Raw genomic sequence first — 23,361 nt, forward strand, 5'->3', positions numbered from 1 at the left:
TTTCGATAGGAGCGTCCTCAATTCGTCTCGCAGACGATAAATCGGGAAGGTCGGCTTCCTAAATGGGGCCCTCACAGCCTCTTTATAGGCTCAGAAGTTCGTACAACCCTCCGACGATCTTCGCCCAACACTTCCTTGTGTGACCGCGAACTGATGGAATTGCCTAATAGAGGCGTAATTGGACGTGGTAATCAATCAATCAAATCAATCAGCCCATTTCATTACACTCGACGCTCGATTTTCGGTTCGCTCAGCGATATCGATCACGCTGACACCAGCCACTCACAACGACTGCAGCGCTCCAGCGAGTGCTACTTTTGGCGGACTTCCTGGCGAATTTCGGGACCTTCGCAGTAAAAGTGACACGTCGCGTACTATATACGCTCATATTACCACGAGTGGTAGAAAGAGGAGTGGTAATAGGAGGAGAAGAGCTTCTTTTCATTCTCCATCTGACGTCGAACATCGACCTCCTTCGAAGTTCGCTGTCGTCTGCGTTAATGCACCCACTACCGGTATCATTACCCACCACTTTCATTCTGAAGTCTGCCACAAAGGGGGAGAAGGGCGTGGTGTGCGCTTCTTCTGCCTTCTCGTGCTTCTTTCTTGAACATATGTCGACGCAGTCGGGCTGCTCATCTTCGACAACAAACACAAGCACGTGTGTATTAACCTCAGTCTGGGAAGGGAAGACAGGAAAGGAACCGGGAGGACAGGCTCCGTATCGTCGACATACACGTTTAATTAATTGACGATGAGTGCTTCGTGGAGCGTCGTGTATGGTATGTCATGAACTCTATTCCATCTCTGCCCCTCCCTCCAGTCTCGGTCAAGTTCTCTGCTAGCTTCGGAGCCGGGCGTTCTCAAGTGAGGTTAACAGTCCCCCCTTCATCTACATTTCTTGGTAGATTATTTATCACGACGTACCCCACGCACCCCGAGGGTTCACAAAAAACAAACGCGCCAAAATTACAGTCCTTGCGTCGCGGTATGGCTGATCCGCATTCATGCACTACAGCGCACCACATACGTACACCCCCCCTGCTCATTAACACTAAGGATGTGCGGTGGGGTCTTCCTTTTCGAGCTGATAGTGGCTTTGGGTCGATCAGCAGTTTTCATTAATTGCGCTGTCAACAGCACTAGCGCGCGATAGCAGTGGATGGGTGCTTCCCGCCTTCCCCTTCCTCACTCCTTCCTCACCTCTTCTGTCACTCCAACGACTAGAAGCGGAGGGCGCGTGTCCCAATATGGGCCTGCTATGATCCATCCCTACACGCATCGTAGGGCACGATGGCCGCTACCACGCGAATCCCTTCTGGCGTCCACGAACATCCACAGGTATTCCTGCCTGCGGACTTCTCGGCTGGAGAAGTAACTAATTAGCAACTGCGCAGGGCGTCGTTCGTTGGGACGAAGGAGGACTTATATAGTCCTAGTGCAGTCGTAAAGTAGTACCTAAGGCCAACAACACAGGGGGACCCTGTTATGTCCGAACGAAATTCATCATGTTATCAGTATATGTCCTCTCGTCGCCGATCGGCACTCAAGCCATCGCGCACCACATACGAATACCGCATATCCCCCATTGAGGATGCGCGGTGGCCTGTTAATTAATTTGACCATGAACGATTCTTCCTTCTTCCAACTGCGTTCCTCAAGCGGAGGGCGCGTATACAAATACGGACCCAATGCGGACCTTGGGTACGCCATCAACGCATTAAGATACATACGACGCGAATCCCTTCGAGCGTCCGTGCCTACGCTGAGTTGCTGCTGGTTTACTGTAGAGTACGGAGAGCGTGCCGGTGTACGGATACATCGGCCGATGGCCGTTGTCCAGTTGTTGTGGGGAAGCTGCTCCGAACTATATGATACGAAGGATAGTGGGCTCTGCGGTGCATAGCGAATGGCTTCTAACTTGCAGGATACAGGAGGTTGGGAGACTGGGAGATCGGGGGGGCTGACATATATTTCTTCCTTTTCAAGCTGATAGTAATATTCTGAGACGATACTGACACTGACACATCGAGCTTTCAAAAATTTATTAATTGCAACGTCAATAGCACTGACGCGAGTGGGTGGGATGGTCCTGGTGCTTCTCACCTTCGCCTTCCTTCCTATTATAAATGTATAACCCTCTCATTCATTCTTCTCTGACCGGGAGCGGAAGGCGCGTATCCAAACTCGGTCAGGGTATACGTATGGATGTATGGACCTTATCCACATCTGCACCATCCACGCCCCACGCAACGCACGCGTCAGTACTTCTCAGCCCTTCCGAGTCTTCTTGGTGGCTTGGTGCTTGGTGCTTGGTGCTTGGTGAGGCTTGGGCGTAGTAACCACGCCCCGTACAGCATGCGAATCCCAGTTTCAGCGCGTATAGTGTCTGTGGACGCATTCCGGTGGAAGCGCGTTGTCCTCACTCCTACGCTTCTACATCATGGGTGTCTACGCTTCTACATCATGGGTGTTCTGGAGATGAGGGGATGGGGACAAAGACCTTGAGCGCTTGAATGGCGCGTCCACGCGTCGGCAGTGTCGTAGTACCCTACATTTAAGTACTCTGCTACAGCAATCCTACAGGCGGAAGTACGCGTCTGACATACATCCGCCCTTTTCCTTAATTTCGCTGATGGCAATTTGACACTGTTATGACAGTAACAGCACCAGCACCAGCACCAGCACTGATAGTGGGACCTACGTCGAATCACTCGTCTGACATTCATCATTAATTTATTCATCGTTCGATCACCCACACGTACATCTCTACATCTGCACAAATGGCCAAGTGACACTGAGAGAGTGTGTGCTTCTCGTCTTCTTCGCCCTCCTTACCTCCCAGACAGCTGGACTGGAAGCCGATTGGGGAGGTGCGTACGCGCTTCTCCGTATGCGTGCCTCGGTCTTATAGCCTATATCGAGACCACTGCGCGTGACTCGCGCGTGCGTTCTTGGGCTCTTGAGATACTTCTCTTTCGTGCTGAGTGTGGTAACCACGCAGCACGCGAATCCAAGCAGGTATCTGCGGGCGTCCTCGAGATGTCGGTTGGTAAGAAGGTAGAGAGGCGATGGGGGTAAGAGGACAATGGACCCAGTGCGTAGGTGTGCGACCTATCCAGTCGATCATCACATCTGCATCAATGCCTAACACTCATCAGTCTCGGAATCTTAGAACGAGAAGCTAGACGGGAGAATGGGAGCAGTGGAGAAGTGGACACGCACCAACACACCATTGTCCAGGTGATCGATGATCCCATCATCCAACCTTCTTGCCATTGTTCGTCGCCGCGTCCCTTCAACGCGATAAGTAAATATACGTACGACCTTCTGGATAACAGCCGACCTGGACCATCATGCATCGGACTCTGAGAGCGAGATGGGAGAACCACAAGCGAACAAGCGAGACGCGGCAAGGCAAGGGAGAAGTAAGGGAGAAGGGAGAAGTACGCCCACAGCATACATGCATACATACATACATACATACGCGTTCGCCATTGTTCTCCTACCCGTACCTGGCCCGTACCGTACACGCGTACGTACGCAGGACGTAGATCGCGATAGCATACGCGCGCCTTGCTGGGTGCTTCTTCCCATTGTTCCTCAAGTCTCTACGCGTCCCTACTCTCCCTTCTCCTCTCCTCCAGACTCCAGCCTCAGCCTCCCCTTCGATATTTTGAACCACCCACGCCCCACCGTCAAATCCGCCATCCGCCATCCATTGTCCCTCCTCTTCCTTCTCCCCAATCCACCCTGAGCTCGTCTCTCGATCATCATGCGTCATGCATCAGGGGAAGTAATATTGCGATGCGATGGTGCGGTGGTGCGGTGGTGAGGTGGTGCTATAGAGACGCGTGTACATGGAAAGCAATCGGTGAGGATATGGGATCGGTGGGAGCGTTCCCACCCGAAGACGAGTCACCAGTCACCGTTGCAGGGGACTCGTTATGTCAGAGAAGCAGAGAAGTGAAGAAGAAAGGTACTCGTTATGTCTTTATGTCGTACTTACGTCATGGATGTCATGGACGAGGCATGAACGAGTTCGCTGGAGCTGAATGTGTTGGTGGTGGGAGTTGGTGGTTGGTGGTGGGAGTTGGTGTGACTCGGTATCGTTCCCAGGCGCGTGAGTACATAGAAGTGGATGGTGGATGTTCTGTGTGGAATGTGGAGATAGCGGCACCACGCACACACACACCGTGACATGTATATTGGTGTATTGGTCATTTGGTGCGATGACTCGATTCTCATCTATTGCGGGAGGTCCTACTACTAGCACACGTGCCCCACTCTACTCCGCCCCTCCGACCCTCCACCGTCGACCGAGTCACTCGACGCGTCTCCCGTGCCAACGCGTCATTAATATCACATTATCACATTACCACAATAAGAAGGTACGCGACGCGCAGTTACCAGCTCTAGCTAGACGTGTCCTCCACGTGTCCCAGCGTAGTCAGGACTCAGACGTCCCGGTTAAGTGAGGTTAAGGAGCGTATGTAATGTAGCGGGCACGCGTTTACGATCGAGAGAGGGCAGAGAAAGGGTGGGGTGAGGGTCGCGGACTCGCGGTTAACGGATTTGCTTCGTGTCGCTTTGTGTTGCTTTGTGTGCTTTGTGTCAACGGGACGACGACGTGTTTTCGCCTGGGTTGGTCGTGTCACAATGATAATGATTCTCGTGCGCGGCAAAAAAGACATAAGACATAAGATAGAACGCGTAACGACTAACGCGTAACGACTAACGACCGTACATGTACGAGCATAATCCTCGGGTATTGAATATTGAATAGTTAATCATGGTGCTTTTCGCCCCGGAAGAACGTTTACACGCACGAGCGTAGCCAGTTTGGAGTCGTACGACTGCAATACGACTGACGATTCAAGTTGTACACCACCCCCAAAATCCCCAACGCACGAACGACGTGTCACCCGACTGGCGAATGGCAACCGCAACCGCCCACACATCCAGTAAAACGTATTGATTCTGTCACCCCCTCACCCTCACCGGCACCTCCCAACCCCTGCAGTGTGCACGCCTCCGCGATTGAAAAAACATGGACGCCCCTCCCCTCCCCTCCAGCCCCTTCCGCAAGTCCGGCATGTTTGATCGACAGACCCATGATATCATGATATCATGCACCCGGCGTCCGGTATCCATCCCGAACATCCGCTGCGTATTGTTATTGTCATTGTCATCGAACACGCTGGAATGCGTATGATATCACCGGAGGTAAAAAGCGGGAAGGGGCAAGTGGCGAGACTCGGAGACTCGGAGACTCGGTGGTGAGGAAGGGGCTGATTGGTTTAGGCTGGCAGCCCGAGGTCCGTGGGTGGTCGGCCCGCCCTGCCACAGCCCTGTGCCTCTGGGTGGGCGGAGAAACATGCGTCTGGACTCTGCGCATGCGCGTACTCGAGTCGTCGACCAGGAGGCGCCGACGTCGATGCGTATGTATATACCATATATCATAAATATTTGAATTTGAATATTTGAGTAGTCGACGGTCGAGACTAGATAGCTAGACCGCGATCGTACTCCATACTCCATACTCCATAGTCCAAAAATATATGAAAATGACTGAAAATGACTGAATATGCAATAAAGCGAGACGCAACGATGTAACGCGTCGCGTCGCGCTCGCCTCAGGCCTCGAAGGACGTACCGCCGGCCGGCGATCGAATCGGAAACGAAAACATGAAAACATGAAAACGAGTTCCACATTCCGCTAAACACCACACCACACGACATCACATCGCCCGTAGTCCGTAGTCCGATTGCTATTCGTTTATTAATTGCTGCGCTCAGTGCTGGGGATCGATGTTACGCGGGAGACTAACATTTAATATTCAATGCATAACATCTAACACTAGAGTCGATGAGTCGATGACATACGCAGTCGAAAATAAAAACAAAGCCGCGAAAACCAGTGACCAGTGACCAGTGAAAAGTGAATATTGAATATTGAACAATCACGCGCCTCCAATCGACCAAAACGTGTAGTATGGGCGTGACGTCCCGATGACAATCATGACATATGCATAATGCACGGTGAATTGTAAGTTACATGTGTCGTATGTACGGTGAATTGAGAATTTTAGCGTGCTAGTTAGCCGAGCGCCGGCCAAGACGCAAAGGGCAAAGGACAAAGGACTCACTCACAAGCGCGTCGGGCGTCGATCCGCCCCCTCCTCATAAACTAAACTAAAATTGCAAGATCACACAAAACTGCAAGATCATGTAGGCGGAGGCGGGGCGGGTATGTTGCAAATTGGAATGTAATCAATTATGGGGTGTGCGTGGTCGTATATCATATATCATATATCATAGCGCAGTGTCTGGATGATTTAGGATTTAGGAGAGGAGACGACATTCAGAATTTGGGAGGGAGAATGAGAGAATGAGAAAGGGGATCGTGGTACGTAGTACATACGTAGATGAGGTGCTCCGGTGTGTTCGTGGGTAAGTACGCTCGTATGACGATTGGCTATGTAATACGTTCCTGCGCATGATGTTCCTATGTTCCTCATTTCCTCGTCAGCATCAGCATCAGCATCGCGAGGAGGAGGAATAGAGGAATGGAAGTGCAGAGTCACGTATATATTTGGAGTATATTTGGTTGGGTGGAGGGGTGGAGGGGGCGGTCGTCAAGCGCAACACGTACACCCGCTTCAAGTGTAGTAAGTGTATGTCAGCGTATGTCCACCTCGGAGGTCTCCCCCCCCAAAAAACCTCCCAGAACTCTCATTCGCTCGCCCAAGTCATTCTCATAACTCACTACAAGAGCCGAGTGCCGAGTGCCGAAGCGTTATGTCGATGTGACCGGAAGGAGAAGCTCTATGAAAGGACTAGGTACTATGTAGTAGGTGGTGGGTACTGGGTAGTAAGGGGGAGTGCTAGTGGTTACATGATGGGTGTTGAATATAGTATGTTGAGTATGTTGAGTATGCAGAATATCAATTTCGATGTGCACGGAAGGAGATGTGCTCAAGGAAGAGTCGTATGCTGTGCTGTGTATGTATTCGATGTGCTCGGACGGAAGCGCAAGGAACGATAGGCGAGAAAATACGGAGAAGGAAGCGTGCGCAAGGGGGCATGTCGATGTGCACGGATGTGCGCAGAAGGGGATGGAGGGCTTTATTCGCCGGTGAAACACAACATATCAGCACCATCCCAATATTCACATATTCACCGACGCCCGTACGGCGTTGTCACCTGCTGTCACGCGCGGGCGCAGTGGACCCGGATAACAATGCTGTATAGATTGCTTGGGTTGTTTAGGTTGTTAGAGCGGAAACGGAGAGATTGGAGGGGCGATGTCAAAACATCAAAACATCAAAACATATCATATATCTCATAACATACGCAGCCGAAAAGGCCTCACATAGATGGGTAGATATACTTAGGGTAGAGAGGAGGAGGGTAGGGAGAGGGGGGAGGGAGCGGAGGCGAGTTACTATTGGTGTCTCACTGATTGCCAATAAAACGAAATGAAAATACAGTAATGAGAAGGAATGGGCGAACGAGCGAATGAACGGATATTGGGGGGACGGATACGGGAATGGGACGACGTGCGGGGATGGGCAACAAGTCAACAGCACTCGCTCAACAGGAAGAGCAAGGCAAAGAAGAGTCACACCATGTCACCCAAAGCATCACCCCCAAAAGGAATAATGACCCATCTGAGATCCGCGTGTGTGAGATCTTGCATCGGATGCGGATCGGATCGCGGATCTGATCTGCCTGGAAAGGGAGGGAGATGGATTTGGCGCGCGTTTCGCGTTTTGGAGGGAGTTATAAAGAGAAGGGCAGCCGAGACGAAGATGGTCTCCACCGCCGCTGCCTCGTCTTCACTCAACGCCAACACCACCAACAAAGTACGAAGATGCCTGCCAGCTCGATATTTGCCCGCCCGGCGTCGCCCCCTCCACGGGCCCCGTCCCCCGTCTTCGAGCCCGAGCCCCTGCCGTCGCCCCAGCTGCGCATGCGCCAGCCCCGTGCCCAGACGTCCATGTCCTCCCTCCAGGGCATGGACCGCTCCCTCTTCTCTGCCCGCTCCTGCTCCAACCTCCGCGACCCAGCAAACGCAGCAGACTCCAAACTCAAACGCAAGTCCTCGCGCCTCACCATCGACTCCCTCCACTCCGCCTCTTCCTGCTCTTCCTCCTCCTCCGCTTCATCTTATTCCTCCTCAACATCCTCGTCATCGGCGTCGACGTCATCGTGTTCCTCCGCCTCCTCCCCCATAACACCGCGCTCCTTCACACTCCCCCTCCCCCTCCCCACCGACGCCCACTCCCCCGCCCCCGCAAAGCGCACAAAATCGCGGCACCACCGTGCCCACTCCATCGTCGTCCCCGCCCCGCGCCGCTCCCGCTCATCCTCGCCCCCACCCGCGCCCTCACCGCGCGAGGTCCCACCCCCCGTTCCCGCCATCCCCGCCGTCCTCCTCACGCCCACGGACAAGAAGCCCGTCTTGAGGAAGAAGGGCAGCAGGGAGGGCAAGGAGAAGAGGATCACCCCGATATATCTTCCCGAGTTGGACGTGCAGAGCCCCGCCATGAACAACAACCCGTTCTCGGCGCAGGCAATCAAGGCCCATGAGGAGCGCGAACGCGACGAGCTTGCGAGGATCGAGAGGGAACGTGAGCAGGAGAAGAAGGCCGGGAGGCGGGCAGAGAAGGAAAAGGATATCGCGATGACGTGCCTCAAGTTCTTTTCGATGAAGAACGCGAGTGCTGCTGCTGCGTAATCCTCCGCTACTGCCATTCGCCTTCGGGCTGTACCATCAACGCCAACGCCAACGTGCCCCATCAGGGACATGGCCCGCTTTACTAGCGGCCCCGCTCCGCGTCGTCAACCGACGCCTCCGAGCTCCCTGCCAGCGGCCTCAACCAACCAACCAACGCTTTGTTCGTTCATGTGCATCATTTTGGACACTGTACCCTACTATATGCACCTTCTCCCCTCCCCCACTTCTCCCCCTCCTACCCCCGTTCCCCCGTTGTGCCCACGTCCGACGTTCGATTGCCGATTGTTGATTGTTCGAGATCAAGTTTTCGTTCCTCTTTTCTCATATTCAACCAGTATATTTTTTACCGCCGCTACTTATTGATGCATTTGTACCACCACGCACCCCACCGCCACGCTCCATTACCGTACTTTACAAACAACACAACACCCTCCGCTATCCTCTCCTCTACGCCATCCAACACTACCCCGCTTCTCGAGCACCCCCCGTCGACATCGAGTCCACATTATTCACGCTACGCTAAAATCCCCGCCCCACTGCACTCCTGGGTGTCTGGTGCACTATTCTACCATACTCCTGCTTCGATAATCCACCCCACCCCCATCTCCCAAATGTTTCTGTTTCCAAGTTACTGAGATTGCACATTCCACATACTATACGTACATACACACATACACTCCTTCGTGTCTATTCTTTCGTTCAACGTTCGATCATTTTGCTTGTCAGTGTACAAATCAAGTCGCTCATTCCTAGTAGTAGTAGAAGTAGTAGTAGTAGTAGTAAGAAACTGTTGTTGTCAACCACCCACACTCTTTATCAATAACCAATAAGCATAACATAACATAACGTTCATAACGTCCTTAGCATCGTATTCGCAGTTTGAGCGGATTGCGTGAACACGGAAAACATTCAAGAGCAGGACCAAGACCGACCATGGGTAATGTGTAAGAGTAATGTGTAAGTAATTGTAGGTAATAAATATTAGACGGAGTCCGGAGATGGAGACACGGACTTCATCTCCGTCTCCTTCCAATGCATTCATTTCGCTTTTCATTTTCCTCGCGTACGAATGACTCAGCGGGTTAGTGGTTAGTGGGCTAAAGGTTAGTAAGTTGGGTTAATGGGTGGGTGGGGATTGATGTTTGTGTTTTGAGGTCCAGCGGCTTCGAGCGGCGCGTGTTCTGTGCTTCGTGCATCGTGTTCCGTGCTGCCATGACACGACGTGACGAGTTAATGATGATATTGTACGCGAAGGACACGCGACGACGCGAGGATACGTGGAACTTGCGTGGTTGGACGATGATTAATGATTAATGATTATTGGTTATTGACTATTGAGTCGAGGCCCTCAACATGCACGCATGAACCCTCCCGACCCCTCCCGAACCTACTCGAGCCTGGACGTCCTACGGCAGCAAGCACATTACTGCATACTGCATACACCCGTACGTACGTGGCCACCGCCGTCGCGTAGGAGTGGAAGGACGGATTGGGGGAACGATGAAAGGATGGAAAGGGATTGGCGGATTGGTGCATTGGTGGATTGAATATTGAATATTGATAGTGAAATATTGAAGGGCGGAAGGGCGGAAGGGAAGCACTCGGCGCGCGACTCCTGACTAGGACTCCCTCCCTCTGTTCCCTCTGATTCCGCCGATAATCATGATATTGAGAACCAAGAACCAACGAATCGAAGAAAGAGGACGAGTGGAGAGTACACCAGAACTGGTGTGATTATGTGATTATGGTACGTATACGTATGATATCGAAAAACAACGACAGCGACGGCGCGTGGAGGGAGAAGAACGAAGAACGAAGGATGGTTGAATTGGTGATTATCGATTATTGGACAACAAGGTCAGAATTCGACGTATGGTATATAACGTACCCGCTTTGAACTTGGCGAGACATGGCCTGCGCAGGACGAAACAACTACAGGACATAAGTATACGGTATATTACTGTCTACAGTCACTTTCGAGGAGGGTGATTCTGCGTCGGGACGGATGAAAGCCTGTGAAACTCGACGAGACCCTACCCTACGATGAAAGGGGGTCAGCGGAAGGTCAAGAACGAGAAGGTCGACCCTAGTAAAGTCCTCAGGCCTCGACGCTCGACGCGGTGTTTGTTGTCGTTAACGCTTTGATTAAGAGGCACCAAGCTGGGAACAAAGACACGGACACCCCTGGGATTCGGGAATTCTGGGATTCTGGGATTCGGGAAGCACTCGGGATTGTCGAAGTCGGAGAACAAGGAGAGGATTATAAGTACAATTTATCGGAGAACAAGGTTCCAATTCCAATTGCAATTGCAATTGTGATCGTGATCGTGCATCGAGATACTCGAATTCGCAGACGGTAGACGGTGTACACATACACACGCGCCTACGAACGCCTACTAGGCTACGTGCTTGTGACTCTGTGAGCAGTGCGCCTATTAGCCGTACCTCCGCCAGGGCTCCCATTGATCCACCTCGGGCAGAATACACAGAACCGGAGGATCTGATGGTGGGACATGATAATGTAACTGAGGCAATGTCGTGAACGTTCCGTTGGAATTCTGGATTGGTCGTAGAAGGTGGAAGGGGAGTGCAAGGAGTGCAAGAAAGCTGGGTGGGTAAGGTTAGAAGGTTAGAAGTTGAGGGTGTCTGGACTCGGGGAGGTGAGCGGATGGGCCATATGAAGAGGGAGAAGGAAGTTAGGGGAGAGGGGCCCTAGGGGGAGAGTCTATCGTCGTACTGACTTCCAGGAACAAGAGTTCCACATTGCAGCACTCTGACTTCACAACTTCATTGAAATCTTCAACAAAATCCTCTGTCCCTGCTCCGTCCCTGTTCCATGTAACGAAGTGACTCCAGCTCGGGGAGTCCAAGAGTCCAAGAATCCAAGAGTCCAAGAATCTAGCGACTCGAGAGTCGACTATTACCACGAGCATCTGTGAGTACTACCCGTTGAGAGATCCTCTTTCTTCCTCTGGGTCACCTCCAGATTGAGGATATAATGAGAATGAGAATGAGAACAAGGATGTATGTAGATGTGCGTAGTTGTTGGAACAAGGTCTCATCAAGATCAAGGTGTGCGGTGTACACCACGCACGCCTACGCACGCCCACACACCTACCGCACCGTCAAAGGCCAATGGTCCGCCAACGGATGGGTGTCACGGACATTCCACTAGAACTCGGAACTCGGAACTAGGTAGCGGGAGGTCAAACGTTAACTGGTCTGGACGTCTGACGCGAAGGAGCTCAAGCACGGCGGGAGGGGAAGATGGAGCTCTGCATCCGGGCGATGGACATTGGACATCACCCTTGAGGAGATCCACGCACAAAGAAAGCTCGAGGGCTCGGGTGCTCTATACCGGGAAGAGAACGTAGGACGGCCGCTGCAGTGACCTGCGGCTCAACTATGAATGTCGTGAATGTTCGATTGGAACCCGGTCCCAGAAGTTCAGTTGCGTATGTAGTAGAAGCCTCGAATGATCAACGAGCTTGAACTATAACGCACGTAACGAAACTTGCAGACGCCTAAGTAGCAGATAGAACGCCGGGCATGTGCTTCTGCGGACACACATCATGTACATTGACGAACTGAGTAAACGACAGTATTTCAAAGGTCACTGATGTTCTTTCCTTGGTGTAGAACGTCGAGACTGTATACGTCCTGAAGGGACTTGCGCAGACATACTTACACAGCAAACAAACGGAACGGGCGACTCGTGCTGTCCCGTGCAATTTCTGTTACCTGTTCAAATTTGTGTGAGTACTTGCTCCTCCACCATCAAGCTTCAAGTCCTATGCTACAGACCCACTGTACCACAAACTCAACAAAACCTCCAACGGATCCGCCTTCACTGAAACTCGAGCGCTCCACCTCGGGCAGAACACCCATATTCCCCTCTTCACATATTCGCCGCTGACAGTGGGAGGATCGATACGGGGACGTAACTGGAGTTGGTGAATGTTTCGAATAGTCGATTGGAATTTTGGTAGTGCAACTACGTAGGAGAAGTGCAGAGAAGGGGAGAAGTAGGTAGGAGAAGTAGGTAGAAGTTGGAAGGTTGACTGAGTCTGGACGCGAAGTCCGAAGTTAGAGGAAAGGGGGATAGGGGGTCGTCAATTCATCAATATTCAATCATCAATCATTGTCAGGCGGGTGTGTATTATTAGCACAGAGCAGAATCAAGACACTGATTCACCGTGGACGACCTACTCGTAGTAGACATAGCCACATACTTTGCATATGCGTGTGCAATCAAATAATTATACCCCTTCTCGGAGCCCGGCGTTCTAACTGTGCCTTCTCCTGCCGTCTATGTACCGCTTCTCATTCTCATTCTCATTATCCTACTTCTCTTAGTGACTTTGACTTTTAAGTTTATGGAATGGAATAGACTCGACGGCGTCGCGGTGTGCTTGATGTACTACCAAATTCAATGTAGCCTGCGTACAATAGACCTGCAATAGGCCCGCATCTCGTGCGGTGTGAGCTCCATTGCTGGCAGGATACGTGGAAGACTCGTTGACGTCGAAACGTAGGAGGACTGCTTGAATGTGGGACTGTGTTTAGAAGCCGACCTTACGTGTTTTTCGATGAGCGTGTGAGTGGGTGGGTGGGTGAGTACTTTGGAACTTTTAATGAGTCTGGGCTTGGCCAGTCGCCGGCGGGGGAGCTGGAAGCAGGAAGCAGGAAGCAAGAAGTAGGAAGCAGGAAGCAGGAAGTAGGAAGGGGAGACGACAGGAGAAGGAGAGGGGCAGTAAGGAGAGGACAGGGGGAGAGGGGTGTAAGAGGGATAGCAGAGGCATTGGATGAAAGAGCACAGTAGTTCGCCTGTAGCACAGCTGTACTCTGAGGCGTCCGAGGACCTGCTTGGTTTCATGCTGACAACAGGCGACAACGGGTAACAATATCCAATGTAATACCACATACGCTTCTCCAAGTCCGGCATTCTATATCTCCTCCTGAGTGTCTTCTACATCTATATTTCGTTACATCTTTCGTTACATCTTTCGTTACACTTGCGCTCGCCTAGTAGCATCATGTCATCGTACCGACCGATACCGAGGAAAACACAGGAGGGACAGACTCGACCTCGGGCTTCTATGTGCTCGGGGCTCGGTCATATTCCGATTTTGTACGATCTATGAAATATGGATGGTAGCATATGTCTGGCTCCTCACTGGCCTCATCGCCAACAACGGACGTCGCGATAGCGTTCCCTCTGCTTCGACGAATATTGCATTGAATCCATTGAATATTGAATTGGTACTCCACTCCAGTGAGATGTCCGATCAATGTTCGAAGATCATTCCGTAAATACCACCTCACTACCACCTACCTCCCTACTTCCCGCCACCCGAATACCCTGTTCATTATTTACCATCCCCATACCCTCCGTTCCCGATTCATTATCAACCATTCGCCGTTCATTATTTCTGATTCTCACTATGTATTCACTATCCACTCCTAATAATAATAATAAGTACTGTTTCGTTTCATTTCATTACGGTAAACTGCCACTAGAACCGACGCCGCAGTCGAGGCTGGACGCCGTTGCGAGGGCCATAATTAATTTACATAATTAGCTTTCGATCGCAAGTGCATAAGTCCTCATAAACCCCACACAGCCGACTCCCGAGTCGAGAATGTCGAGAATGTCGAGGAAGGGTTGGGATAACTTAGAGTCTGGTGTTTAGAGTTGCGTGCGTCGGCGAGGGTTGGGTACCGACCCCGGCTAACGTACGTCGAGGGCCGCGGTTGGGTACGTTGTCGTTGATTGTCTGATTGGGGAGTTACGGTATTAGCTTGAGCCCTGTTCGAGCTGGACTTTCGAACAAGGCTAACCAGAGTTGTATATCACGGAGTTAGATGATGGCTGGATGCACCGTTAGCACTGGCAGTATCAGTATTACTGGAAGCAGCAGGCACATAGGGAAGGGTATGATTAAGTTAAGCGGTTAGATCTTCAAGCAAAGCTTGCAGTCGGGCCTACGATACCGCCTACTACCCACCCGGAGCAGCGAGGAGCGTCCACGCAGTCGACGCGATGGTGCGCGGCGGGCGTGCGTGCGCGTCTTCAAGTTGCAGGCAATGGGTACCTGGTGATTCTTAGTGGTAGTAGAGCGGCGAGCCTCGGAGTAGGTCGACATACACGAATACGTCGGTTCCAACTTCCCAGACTAGTAGGAGACTTTCGAAGCCGGTGAGTCGTGAGTACTCTGGGTTGCTAGGCTGGTCACTCGCTTGGAGATTCGAAGGACGTGTTAGGACTCAGGCCTCGGACTCGGCCAACCACTCAGTTCACGAGTAAGTCGTTAGTATTGGTGGTTATGGAAGTGCACTGGATATCGGGTGCCGGGTGCCGTAAGTACGATGAGGAAGGCCAGGACCCGATCACCGAGGCCGCTCGTAGACAGGTGGACAGCATCATGGTGGACATTAACCGTTGATAATTATCATCATAACTATACCGGGCATACCAGCATGGGGTTCGAGGTTGGAGTTAGAACAAGGAACAACGGGGAAGAGGCTCGGCGTTTGACTGACTTGCTGTCTGTCAATCATCAGAAACAACTGATGCTCTGATGCATGGGTGCCAGTGTGGCGCAACTCGCGGAAGCCGGTCGCGTTACCGAAGATGAGGTGCCAGTGATGGACTCGAATGCGGCGTATGGCGTCGTACAGCTAGACCTAGACGTATAGGGATAACGTCAACGTGAACTGTCGGCCACCCTAGTATAACCAACGGCAGCTTCTCGTAATTATATAGGAGAACTGACGTCAACACACGCTTGGAACAATGAAACTGTAAATGAGGGGTGAGCTATCAGTAACCTCGAAGTACGCGCGGCTCCGCCTCACACATCAGATAGTGTTTCCAATGTCATTCAATGGTTGTACCAGGGGTAGCGGCGGTGGCGCGTTTGGACTTGTAACGAGGGCTCGACTACGAGACGGCGGAACCTAGAGTCAGAGAAGCACTTAGTAGTATTCTGTGATATTGCATTGATTCATATTATCGGCACGTTTGATAAGATACTCGCTGCGGACTGCTGATCTTCCATGTACGAGTTCCTGACCGATTCCGTGCGATGCTGGTATTGAGATTACGAAGTCAGTGCTACATCGGTATGAGAAGATTAATTACTTACAACCTCTTACGGTACTTGGGAGCGATAGTTCACCCTAGGCCCACCACCCCCAAGATCTCTCTAGTTCACTACCCATTATGGGCGTCTCGACGAACACGGATCAATACCACTGATCTTCAAAGCTCCAGAACCCAACGACCCCAGCCCACAATTGACCAGGAAACTGGAAAAGGGGCCCATCGTCTGAAATGTGTGCTCCGATTCCTGGATAACCGCATACATTCGCAGCACAGCATCGATGTCCATATGTACGCCGATAGACACCGGTGCGGTGAATACACGCGATCGACTGTCCCTGGATACGGAGTCGGGATATGCAACGCCGGACGTTGGGGAGCTGATGGGGAAGGGCCGATGAGAGGTTAATCGAGGAATAGAGAAATGGAGAAAGGCGGTTCCTCGCTTAGCTGGTATGTAAGCCTGCGAGAGCCTAATGTCAACAAGTTTGGATATAGGCGCATGTAAGGGGTTGACTGCAGCGCGTAAATCATTATTGATGAATGATGGTAAGCAACTGCGCAACCGCAAAGAGTGTTCGGCCGGTGGTAGCGGGATCGATTGTCGATTGTCGGTGAGGGACGAGAGAGGGAGAGACAGGAAGAGAAATCGCCGGTGTTGAGGGAGCACCAGAAGTCCAGCAAATGTTTGAATTGGGGTGCTAAGCAACTCGCAACCGCAGTTCAAACGTTCGGCATCGCACCGAGACGAGAATGCAAGTTCGTGTCGCGAGCAGTGACATGTTCGGGTGTGTGGGCCGGACGGATGTCGATTGTTAAAGACGGTGTCCGTCACGGGAGTGCTTTGCCTATCATTGGCAGAGACGCGTCGCAGAATAAGCGATACCGGGCCTAGTGACAAGGGTCATGGAAAAAGAGTGACGAGCATTGAGGGATCATACGTAGGGCGGCGCGCCCAGCGTCAACACTCTCCAAGCTGATTGAACACGAGGATATGAAACTTGAATGTGCTGGATTCTAGTTCATTTTCCACAGCATTTTCCCATACGGGCGGCAAGGACACATGGTGTTGATTCGATAATGCTGTTCATGTAGGGCCAACGTAGGGGTGACATCGGGGAGGACCTGCTTAGATATGTGGAGTGGCTTTGTGGTAGATCGGAGGATTCTAGTAACGCGATAATAGCGCCTATGGTCCCAATGGTGCCTGCGTGACATGCAGATAGAAAGTACTTCTTCCTGATGCTGCTGGCACAGGGAGAACGGTTGCGTCCGTGGATTGACGACGCGAGAAAATGAGCGGTGGCTTTCCGATAATGAAACGTTTTCCCGACGCCTAGCAGCCCCATACATGACGGCGTGGGGATAAGGGTCGGGGTCTTTGTTGATATCGGGAGAGATGGGGAAAGATGATCCTTCGATTGGTCAGTGAGAGCCTTGGATGTCGGACAGGGCATATGAACCTAGATGTAACCATGAAATGCGAAGTGCGTGATCAATAACTTGAGAGCGCGCCCAAGCAAAATACGATCACCTCGTGTTGCATTCTCCAGCGTTGTGTTTGATTTCCTAGGCAACTGCGGACTGCGGGATGGTGGCTATCGCAAACGCACCACGTCGCATTCCAATGACAAGGGTCGTAGAGAAGACACACAGCAGTGCGCTCAGGCTGGCGGTATGAGCGGCAGCCCAACGGCAGCCTTTGAGTGTTACAATTGAAAACGAGGACCTGAAACTTGAATCTTCGTGTGCACTTGAACGGCAACAGCAGAGATTGTTTGGAACCATGGTCAGCGCTCTGTAGGGTCGCAGTTGTGTGTGTATGTGTGTATGGAGACCAGATACCGTATTTCCTGAGGTCGGAGTCAGTGCATCTAAGGCGCTGTTGGACAATTACCAACGATCGGTGGCGATAACTGGTCTGGCGCAATTCTAGACGGGAAATGCAGGATAAAGTCAGAGGATAACAGCAGCGATCAAAGAGGTCGGGCGGATCAGAGGCCACCAACGTAGCGAGATCTATAAGGGACCATACATGTAGGATTTGTAAATCGAAGTTCCACAGTGACTAGTTCCCCGATCGTACCTATATAGTCATCCCGACTTGAGCACAACCACGGATACAGTAAGGAGAATAGCGGTCCGGAGTCGATAGCCCATGGTGTCTGTCGGATCAAGGGAGGTAGGGAATGCGTCATATGCTACCGTACTCAGGTTCTTGGAAGCACGGTGGAGTAATTTACAATTGTGGCCGTGCAAACTCTATACAAACTCTATGAGTTGGTTTCGGGGAATGGCGAAATCGCGGAGTATCTCAGGTACGACAGGTACGATGCTCAAGGAGGCTAAAGAGTGGCTGAACTTTGGAGAAAAGTATAAGCCGAAGAATGGAACGCGAATTTGTAAGTATTGGCGGGACTCACCCAGCCCATACACAGCAGATGGCGGCCGCCAGTGCAAAGCCTCGAATGTACTGGCTGTGCTTGTGTATTGTGTTCCATTCATTCGTGTCCTAATCACGATTTGGAATTTGGAAAGAACGCCCTGCCGCCAGGGTCAACGAAAGGGCTGGTTAAGTCGTCTCCTATGATCTTCAGGGATATAGGCGTACATTCCGCACCGGCAAGGCGGAATGAGGCGGTCAGGGAAAATCCGGCTGCAGTTGTGAGCTCGCAGAATCCCTGCAGCGAACGCGGGTGTACTTCGACGTGAGATCCTCGTAAACCACCGAGATAGCCAACGGTTTTGTTGTTTTTTAAGACGCTGGATGGGCTTGATACACGTCCAATGCATGAGATCCTTATTCGAGGAAGCCTAGTTGGCTGGTTGTAAGTAAGTCTCAAGCATCTCCTTGACGGCGCCACACCCTACCCTTTCATTTCAACCCGTCCATAAATGATTGTCTAGTTCAAGATTAGTTAAAGCTCACCCTAGCGGCCCTGCTCTCTCCTGACCACCATTACATTCCGAATTGTGTCATTATAACCATGAGATACGCCAGGTAACTCTGCTTTTAAAACAGTCAAATCACCATTGACAATGCCGTGCAGAGGATGGCAAAATGCAAAAAGGTTATATCTAGTAGCCCTGCTTGACGGTATCGAGGGGATACCGTAGGGTTTGAAAGAATTCAGGTTGAATGGGTACGCGTGGCGAAGGTAGATGCACGCGTGCTTTGTGGGGAATATCGATTTTTTGCATTCCACACGTTCTACAATGGGACGTGAGATGTTTCACTGAGATTGGGAGATAGCGTAGATGAGTACCTGTTGAAATTTTGAAACTTGGAACAGTTGTCGATGGTAGCCTTCAATGCATCGTTCTTACGTAAAATCAGAAGTCCTACACAAGACAAGTTGAAACCAATCGAGTCCGTGTATTCTGAATGATCGGAGATAGAGGTATAAATATTGAGACGTGTATAGAACGAGGATGATATCTATGTTGTACCTATGAAATGCTCTTCCAGGAGCTTTCGTTTCCTATGGTATATTGGTCGCGCAAAGTAAACCTTCGGGTAAATCGATATGGCCACTGTCGCGGCCTTGGGACTTGGACTCTTGGGTATTCAATGACGGATGAGGCCAGGTAGCATTTGGAGGGGGCGAAAAGAATCTTGTCAAGGACCCGTCCTCATATTGCGGTGGGGCACCGTCTCGGACTTGGTTCCTCCAGTTCCAGATAGGAAACGTAGTCGGGTCTTCCAGCCATCTATCGAACGCCCCGATTTGCTCTGGACGCCTTTTGACGCGTATTTCCCGTACTTGTTGGATCCACTCTGTGAACAAGTCCGCGTCTGCGAGAGCACCAGCACACATGGCGATACGATCAGCATGCCATTCGCGGCCCAAGGCTTCCAGTCCTTCCTTTTTAATAAGATCCAGACCTCTAGAATTAGCACGAATGAGGAGATCGTCGGGGAATTCCAGATCAAAGCACCATTCTTCGAAGGAGGGGAATCGTCCCTTGAATTCAAGTAGTTGTTGCCGTATATCATCGCCAGCCAACGCTAATTTGTCAGGGACGTTACAATGATCACACTGGCAAGTAAAATGGTACAGTTCTTGTAACTGCGCACGCCGTTGGGAGCGCGGTTGTTCGAGAGGTACATAGTGCACAGTAATTTGTTCTCCGAGATTTATCGGCCGAACAGCTTCTAGGTGAAGGGTGAAGGTTTGAAGGTCCCATCTACAGATAGCATTGGGGGAACAACTATGGATCAATTAAGCAACGGAAAGGTCACTTCGTCCAGAAAAAGGCTTACCTATGATTACAGCGACTGGCCTTGATGAATACTCCGTGATACATGATTGGGTTACTGTCCGTGTCTCCCTGAGACTTCAGTTCTATGGGTATAGCGTTTGTTTTTATAATGCCTTCGACTTTACCGCAACCAAAGGGGGTGCAGTTCGAGAGCTTCATGAACTCTTGGTGGTCTTCTTGGGGTAATTTGGCAAGCAGAGGAGCGACTGAATCCGACATTTGCGACAAGGACTCTAAATCGTGTGGTATGATGACAACAGGGTGTTCAACCAGAAGCGTGGTCCCGACTTCAATGTCTTCGGTAGCAACCAAACCGTATCCCGATGCAGGAGAGTGAACCATCCGGAACAAAGGAGAAGCATCTGGTACCACTGTGCTCGAGGGAGGTATCTGGAGGTCAACTGAAGGCTCCAGCAATGCAGCGATGTAGATGTCGCCAAGACAAAGTAACTCTGCTGAAAAGGTCGACGGCGCAAACAATGTAGGTTCTATCTCCAGTGAAGCGAAGTCTTCGGCAAGCGTAGCATCGTAGAGTTCAGTCTCGACAAGCGCGGATCCAGTCCTCGAGGCACTAGATTGGCGACTGGATGCATGACTGGGAGTCGGAGAGTACTCTTGAGGAGCGAAGGGACTACGAGAGCGAGAAACCGATTTGCGTAGGCCTGAGGGAACATCCAGGGGGCGGCAGGGGCTCAGCCGCGTGCTTTTTGCGAACCCAAGGTTTGAACGTCGTCCACGAAGAACCGGCTCCGAGTCAGTCGCACCCAGGGCCGAACGAGAAAGAGAATGCACGAGGCCTGAGTGTCGTCCAGTATGTTTGGTCCTGTTTCGCTGGGGTATATTCTCTTTGAAATCACCAGAAGACGTCTGGGCTTTCCCTATGGTATAAGGGTCATTGAGAAAAGATGATGTGGAGCGACCGCGAGTATGTGGCATGAGATGGAGGATGAACCTCCAGTCCCCACATATTTATATGATTTCGATGTGGCCCGAATCTCAAGTGGCCACAGCACCTGGCCTATCAATGTGGACATTAGAGAAAGCCACATGTGGCAGGATACCTCGTGCTGCCATTGTTCGTCTATATCACCAATTCTTCGAATTAGGTTACTGTGCTTTATGGTAGGTAGAAGGAGAAATGACGAGCTTACTACAGTAATATTAGGCGCCACATTCTAGTTTCCGAAGGTGAGCGAAGGAAGTAACATGCCGAAATATTCGACCATAAGATAAAGAGTCCCCAGGATAGTATATAGCTCCAGTATGAAATGAAGGCATGCAATAGGATGGGCTATTGACAAGACAGTGCGACAAAGCGACGATAGCAAATGTGGTATATGAATACAGCTATAAGGGGGTATCAGGTAAGTCAGTCAGCTAAGGCTACAGTGGGGTGATTATGAGAGTCGTACCAGATACACTACAAGCAACGAGGGGGTAACTGTCCAATATCAGACCCAAGCTATTCATAGTCCCATTCGTTCCTTTAACGTCCGGTCCCCGCCTTGTGAATGGCGATGGGAGTTGCTTCGTTCGTGTTTCCGGCTAGATGCCCCTCCAACGCTACCACCGCTAGGCCTGCCTACATTGAAATTCCCGTTCCGTCGAGGAGCCTTTGTTCTGTCCCGTCCTCTATCATTCCCCTCATCGACATCTTTCGCCTCGTCCTTATGCGAGTGCTCCTTGCTATGGGCCCGTTCTTCGCGTCCGCGTCCACGTTCGCGATCGCGCGCCAGGGCTATAGAAGACCGCGGGCGCGCTCGAGACTCTCCATCAACATCCATCCTCGATTCGGACCGGTGCTTCCCATGGGAGTCGGTGTGCGGTCGCGGTGACCGACCTCTTGGTTCACTCGGACGATATGATCGTTGGGGAGGCGGATTTGAACCACTCGATCCCGTGGATGCCTGGGTATCGGAGAGTCGGGGCCTCTTATGCCCCTTGGGCCCAGTGGGAAGGGGCTTGGAGAAGGTGGTACGTGCATTGCCATTGCTAGTGAGGTGTGATTGGGCCGCACTATGGCTATTGTCCGAATACACGCTCGACTTCGAATACGCGCTGGATTTCAGACCAGCGAACGCTTCCTTCGATTTCTCGAGTTCCTGGCTGGTAGGCGGGTTATGAGGGGGACACCCAAGAAAGCGACAGTAAAAACTCTCACCAGAGCGCCGAAACTGTTTGATCAGATTCTGTGAGGGGACAATGAGGTTCAGAGAAGCTAAAGTCACGACGCATCACGCACCACGGAGCGCACTTTCGAGGCGAGTGACGCTCGACCGAAGAACATGAACCTCCTCTTTCAGTTTCGACGTTTCAGAGTATTGCAGAATCTGGTATAGCTCGTCGTTCTCCTCCTGAAGCGCCTTAACCTTCTGGGTCAAGGCAGCGGTCACGGTAGATCCTGGGGCTGTTGAGCTGGGTCTCGAAGCGGCATCGAGTTGTGGTAATAACATTGAGACATAGGCAGGGGGGAGAGTGATTGGATCAGTTGTTGAGGGCCCTGGCTGTCGTGCCAAGTATTGTCGTAGCCTGGTTATTTCGTCCTGTGAGGTTGGCGGCAAGACATTGTCGTCAGTGAGCCTGGGGTAATAGGTAAACCGTGTACTCACGCTTAATTCTGCAACTTGAGCATCTCGTTGCCTCAGAGATACCTCCAGCTCCAACTCTCGAGACGTCGGGAGATTCATGAGCGGGCACGTTTGGAGGTGCGCAGTGGGAGGGGGTCCGAGGTCGTGGAATCTGAGCAAGATAGTGATCGTCTCGACGGCGCCGGCAAGCGCCGCGTAGACGCTCGGGGCTTCGCTTTACTTCCACCACAATGCTATGTCTGAGTGACTGACCAATGTCCAAGGAGATACATAAATACAGCAATAAATAACAAGTCCGTGCAAAGTCCATATGAGACATTCTATGCATATATTATTAGTCCGTGGATGCCCCTCCCAATGGAAGACCAAGCAACCGGTTGTCGGTTTTCCAAATTTATTTCATCTTCTCTCTTGTACTTCATCGTCTTGTTGACTCGGGCGGCATCAAATGATTCCGCTTCTCTGTTGTCTCCTTCTACTCATCTTCATGCTTCGCTGACTTCCCATGTAGCCCTAGTACAACTTGCACAAGAGCGTTGGGAAGCCGTGGACCATCGGGGCGCGGTCACCAAGGTAGATACCCGAGGTGCGGAGACCTAACGGGACCATCTCGGCCTACCAAGGTTATGTAACCTCGATCTTCTCGATGGAAAGTACGAGGT

The 23,361-nt window shown here is 51.5% G+C and overlaps 3 protein-coding genes across 3 annotated transcripts; 1 reads left to right on the plus strand and 2 right to left on the minus strand.

The window, feature by feature from the left end:
- Positions 1-7,570: 7,570 nt before the first annotated feature.
- PC9H_005002 (uncharacterized protein) lies at positions 7,571-8,743 on the plus strand (the record flags this gene model as incomplete). The annotated part of the gene is made up of 2 exons (XM_036774581.1): positions 7,571-7,688; positions 7,743-8,743. The coding sequence occupies 2 exons, from the start codon at positions 7,571-7,573 to the stop codon at positions 8,741-8,743; spliced, it is 1,119 nt and encodes a 372-aa protein (XP_036633083.1).
- A 10,587-nt stretch (positions 8,744-19,330) lies between these two features.
- Positions 19,331-21,047, minus strand: PC9H_005003 (uncharacterized protein; the record flags this gene model as incomplete). Its single annotated transcript, XM_036774582.1, has 2 exons — positions 19,331-20,060; positions 20,113-21,047. 2 exons carry the CDS (start codon positions 21,045-21,047, stop codon positions 19,331-19,333), a joined length of 1,665 nt encoding a protein of 554 aa, XP_036633084.1.
- A 530-nt stretch (positions 21,048-21,577) lies between these two features.
- PC9H_005004 (uncharacterized protein) lies at positions 21,578-22,798 on the minus strand (the record flags this gene model as incomplete). Its single annotated transcript, XM_036774583.1, has 4 exons — positions 21,578-22,217; positions 22,273-22,300; positions 22,354-22,654; positions 22,721-22,798. 4 exons carry the CDS (start codon positions 22,796-22,798, stop codon positions 21,578-21,580), a joined length of 1,047 nt encoding a protein of 348 aa, XP_036633085.1.
- Between the last annotated feature and the right edge of the window lie 563 nt (positions 22,799-23,361).

This window comes from Pleurotus ostreatus, assembly GCF_014466165.1.
Source record: "Pleurotus ostreatus strain PC9 chromosome Unknown scaffold_3, whole genome shotgun sequence".
Taxonomy (NCBI): domain Eukaryota; kingdom Fungi; phylum Basidiomycota; class Agaricomycetes; order Agaricales; family Pleurotaceae; genus Pleurotus; species Pleurotus ostreatus.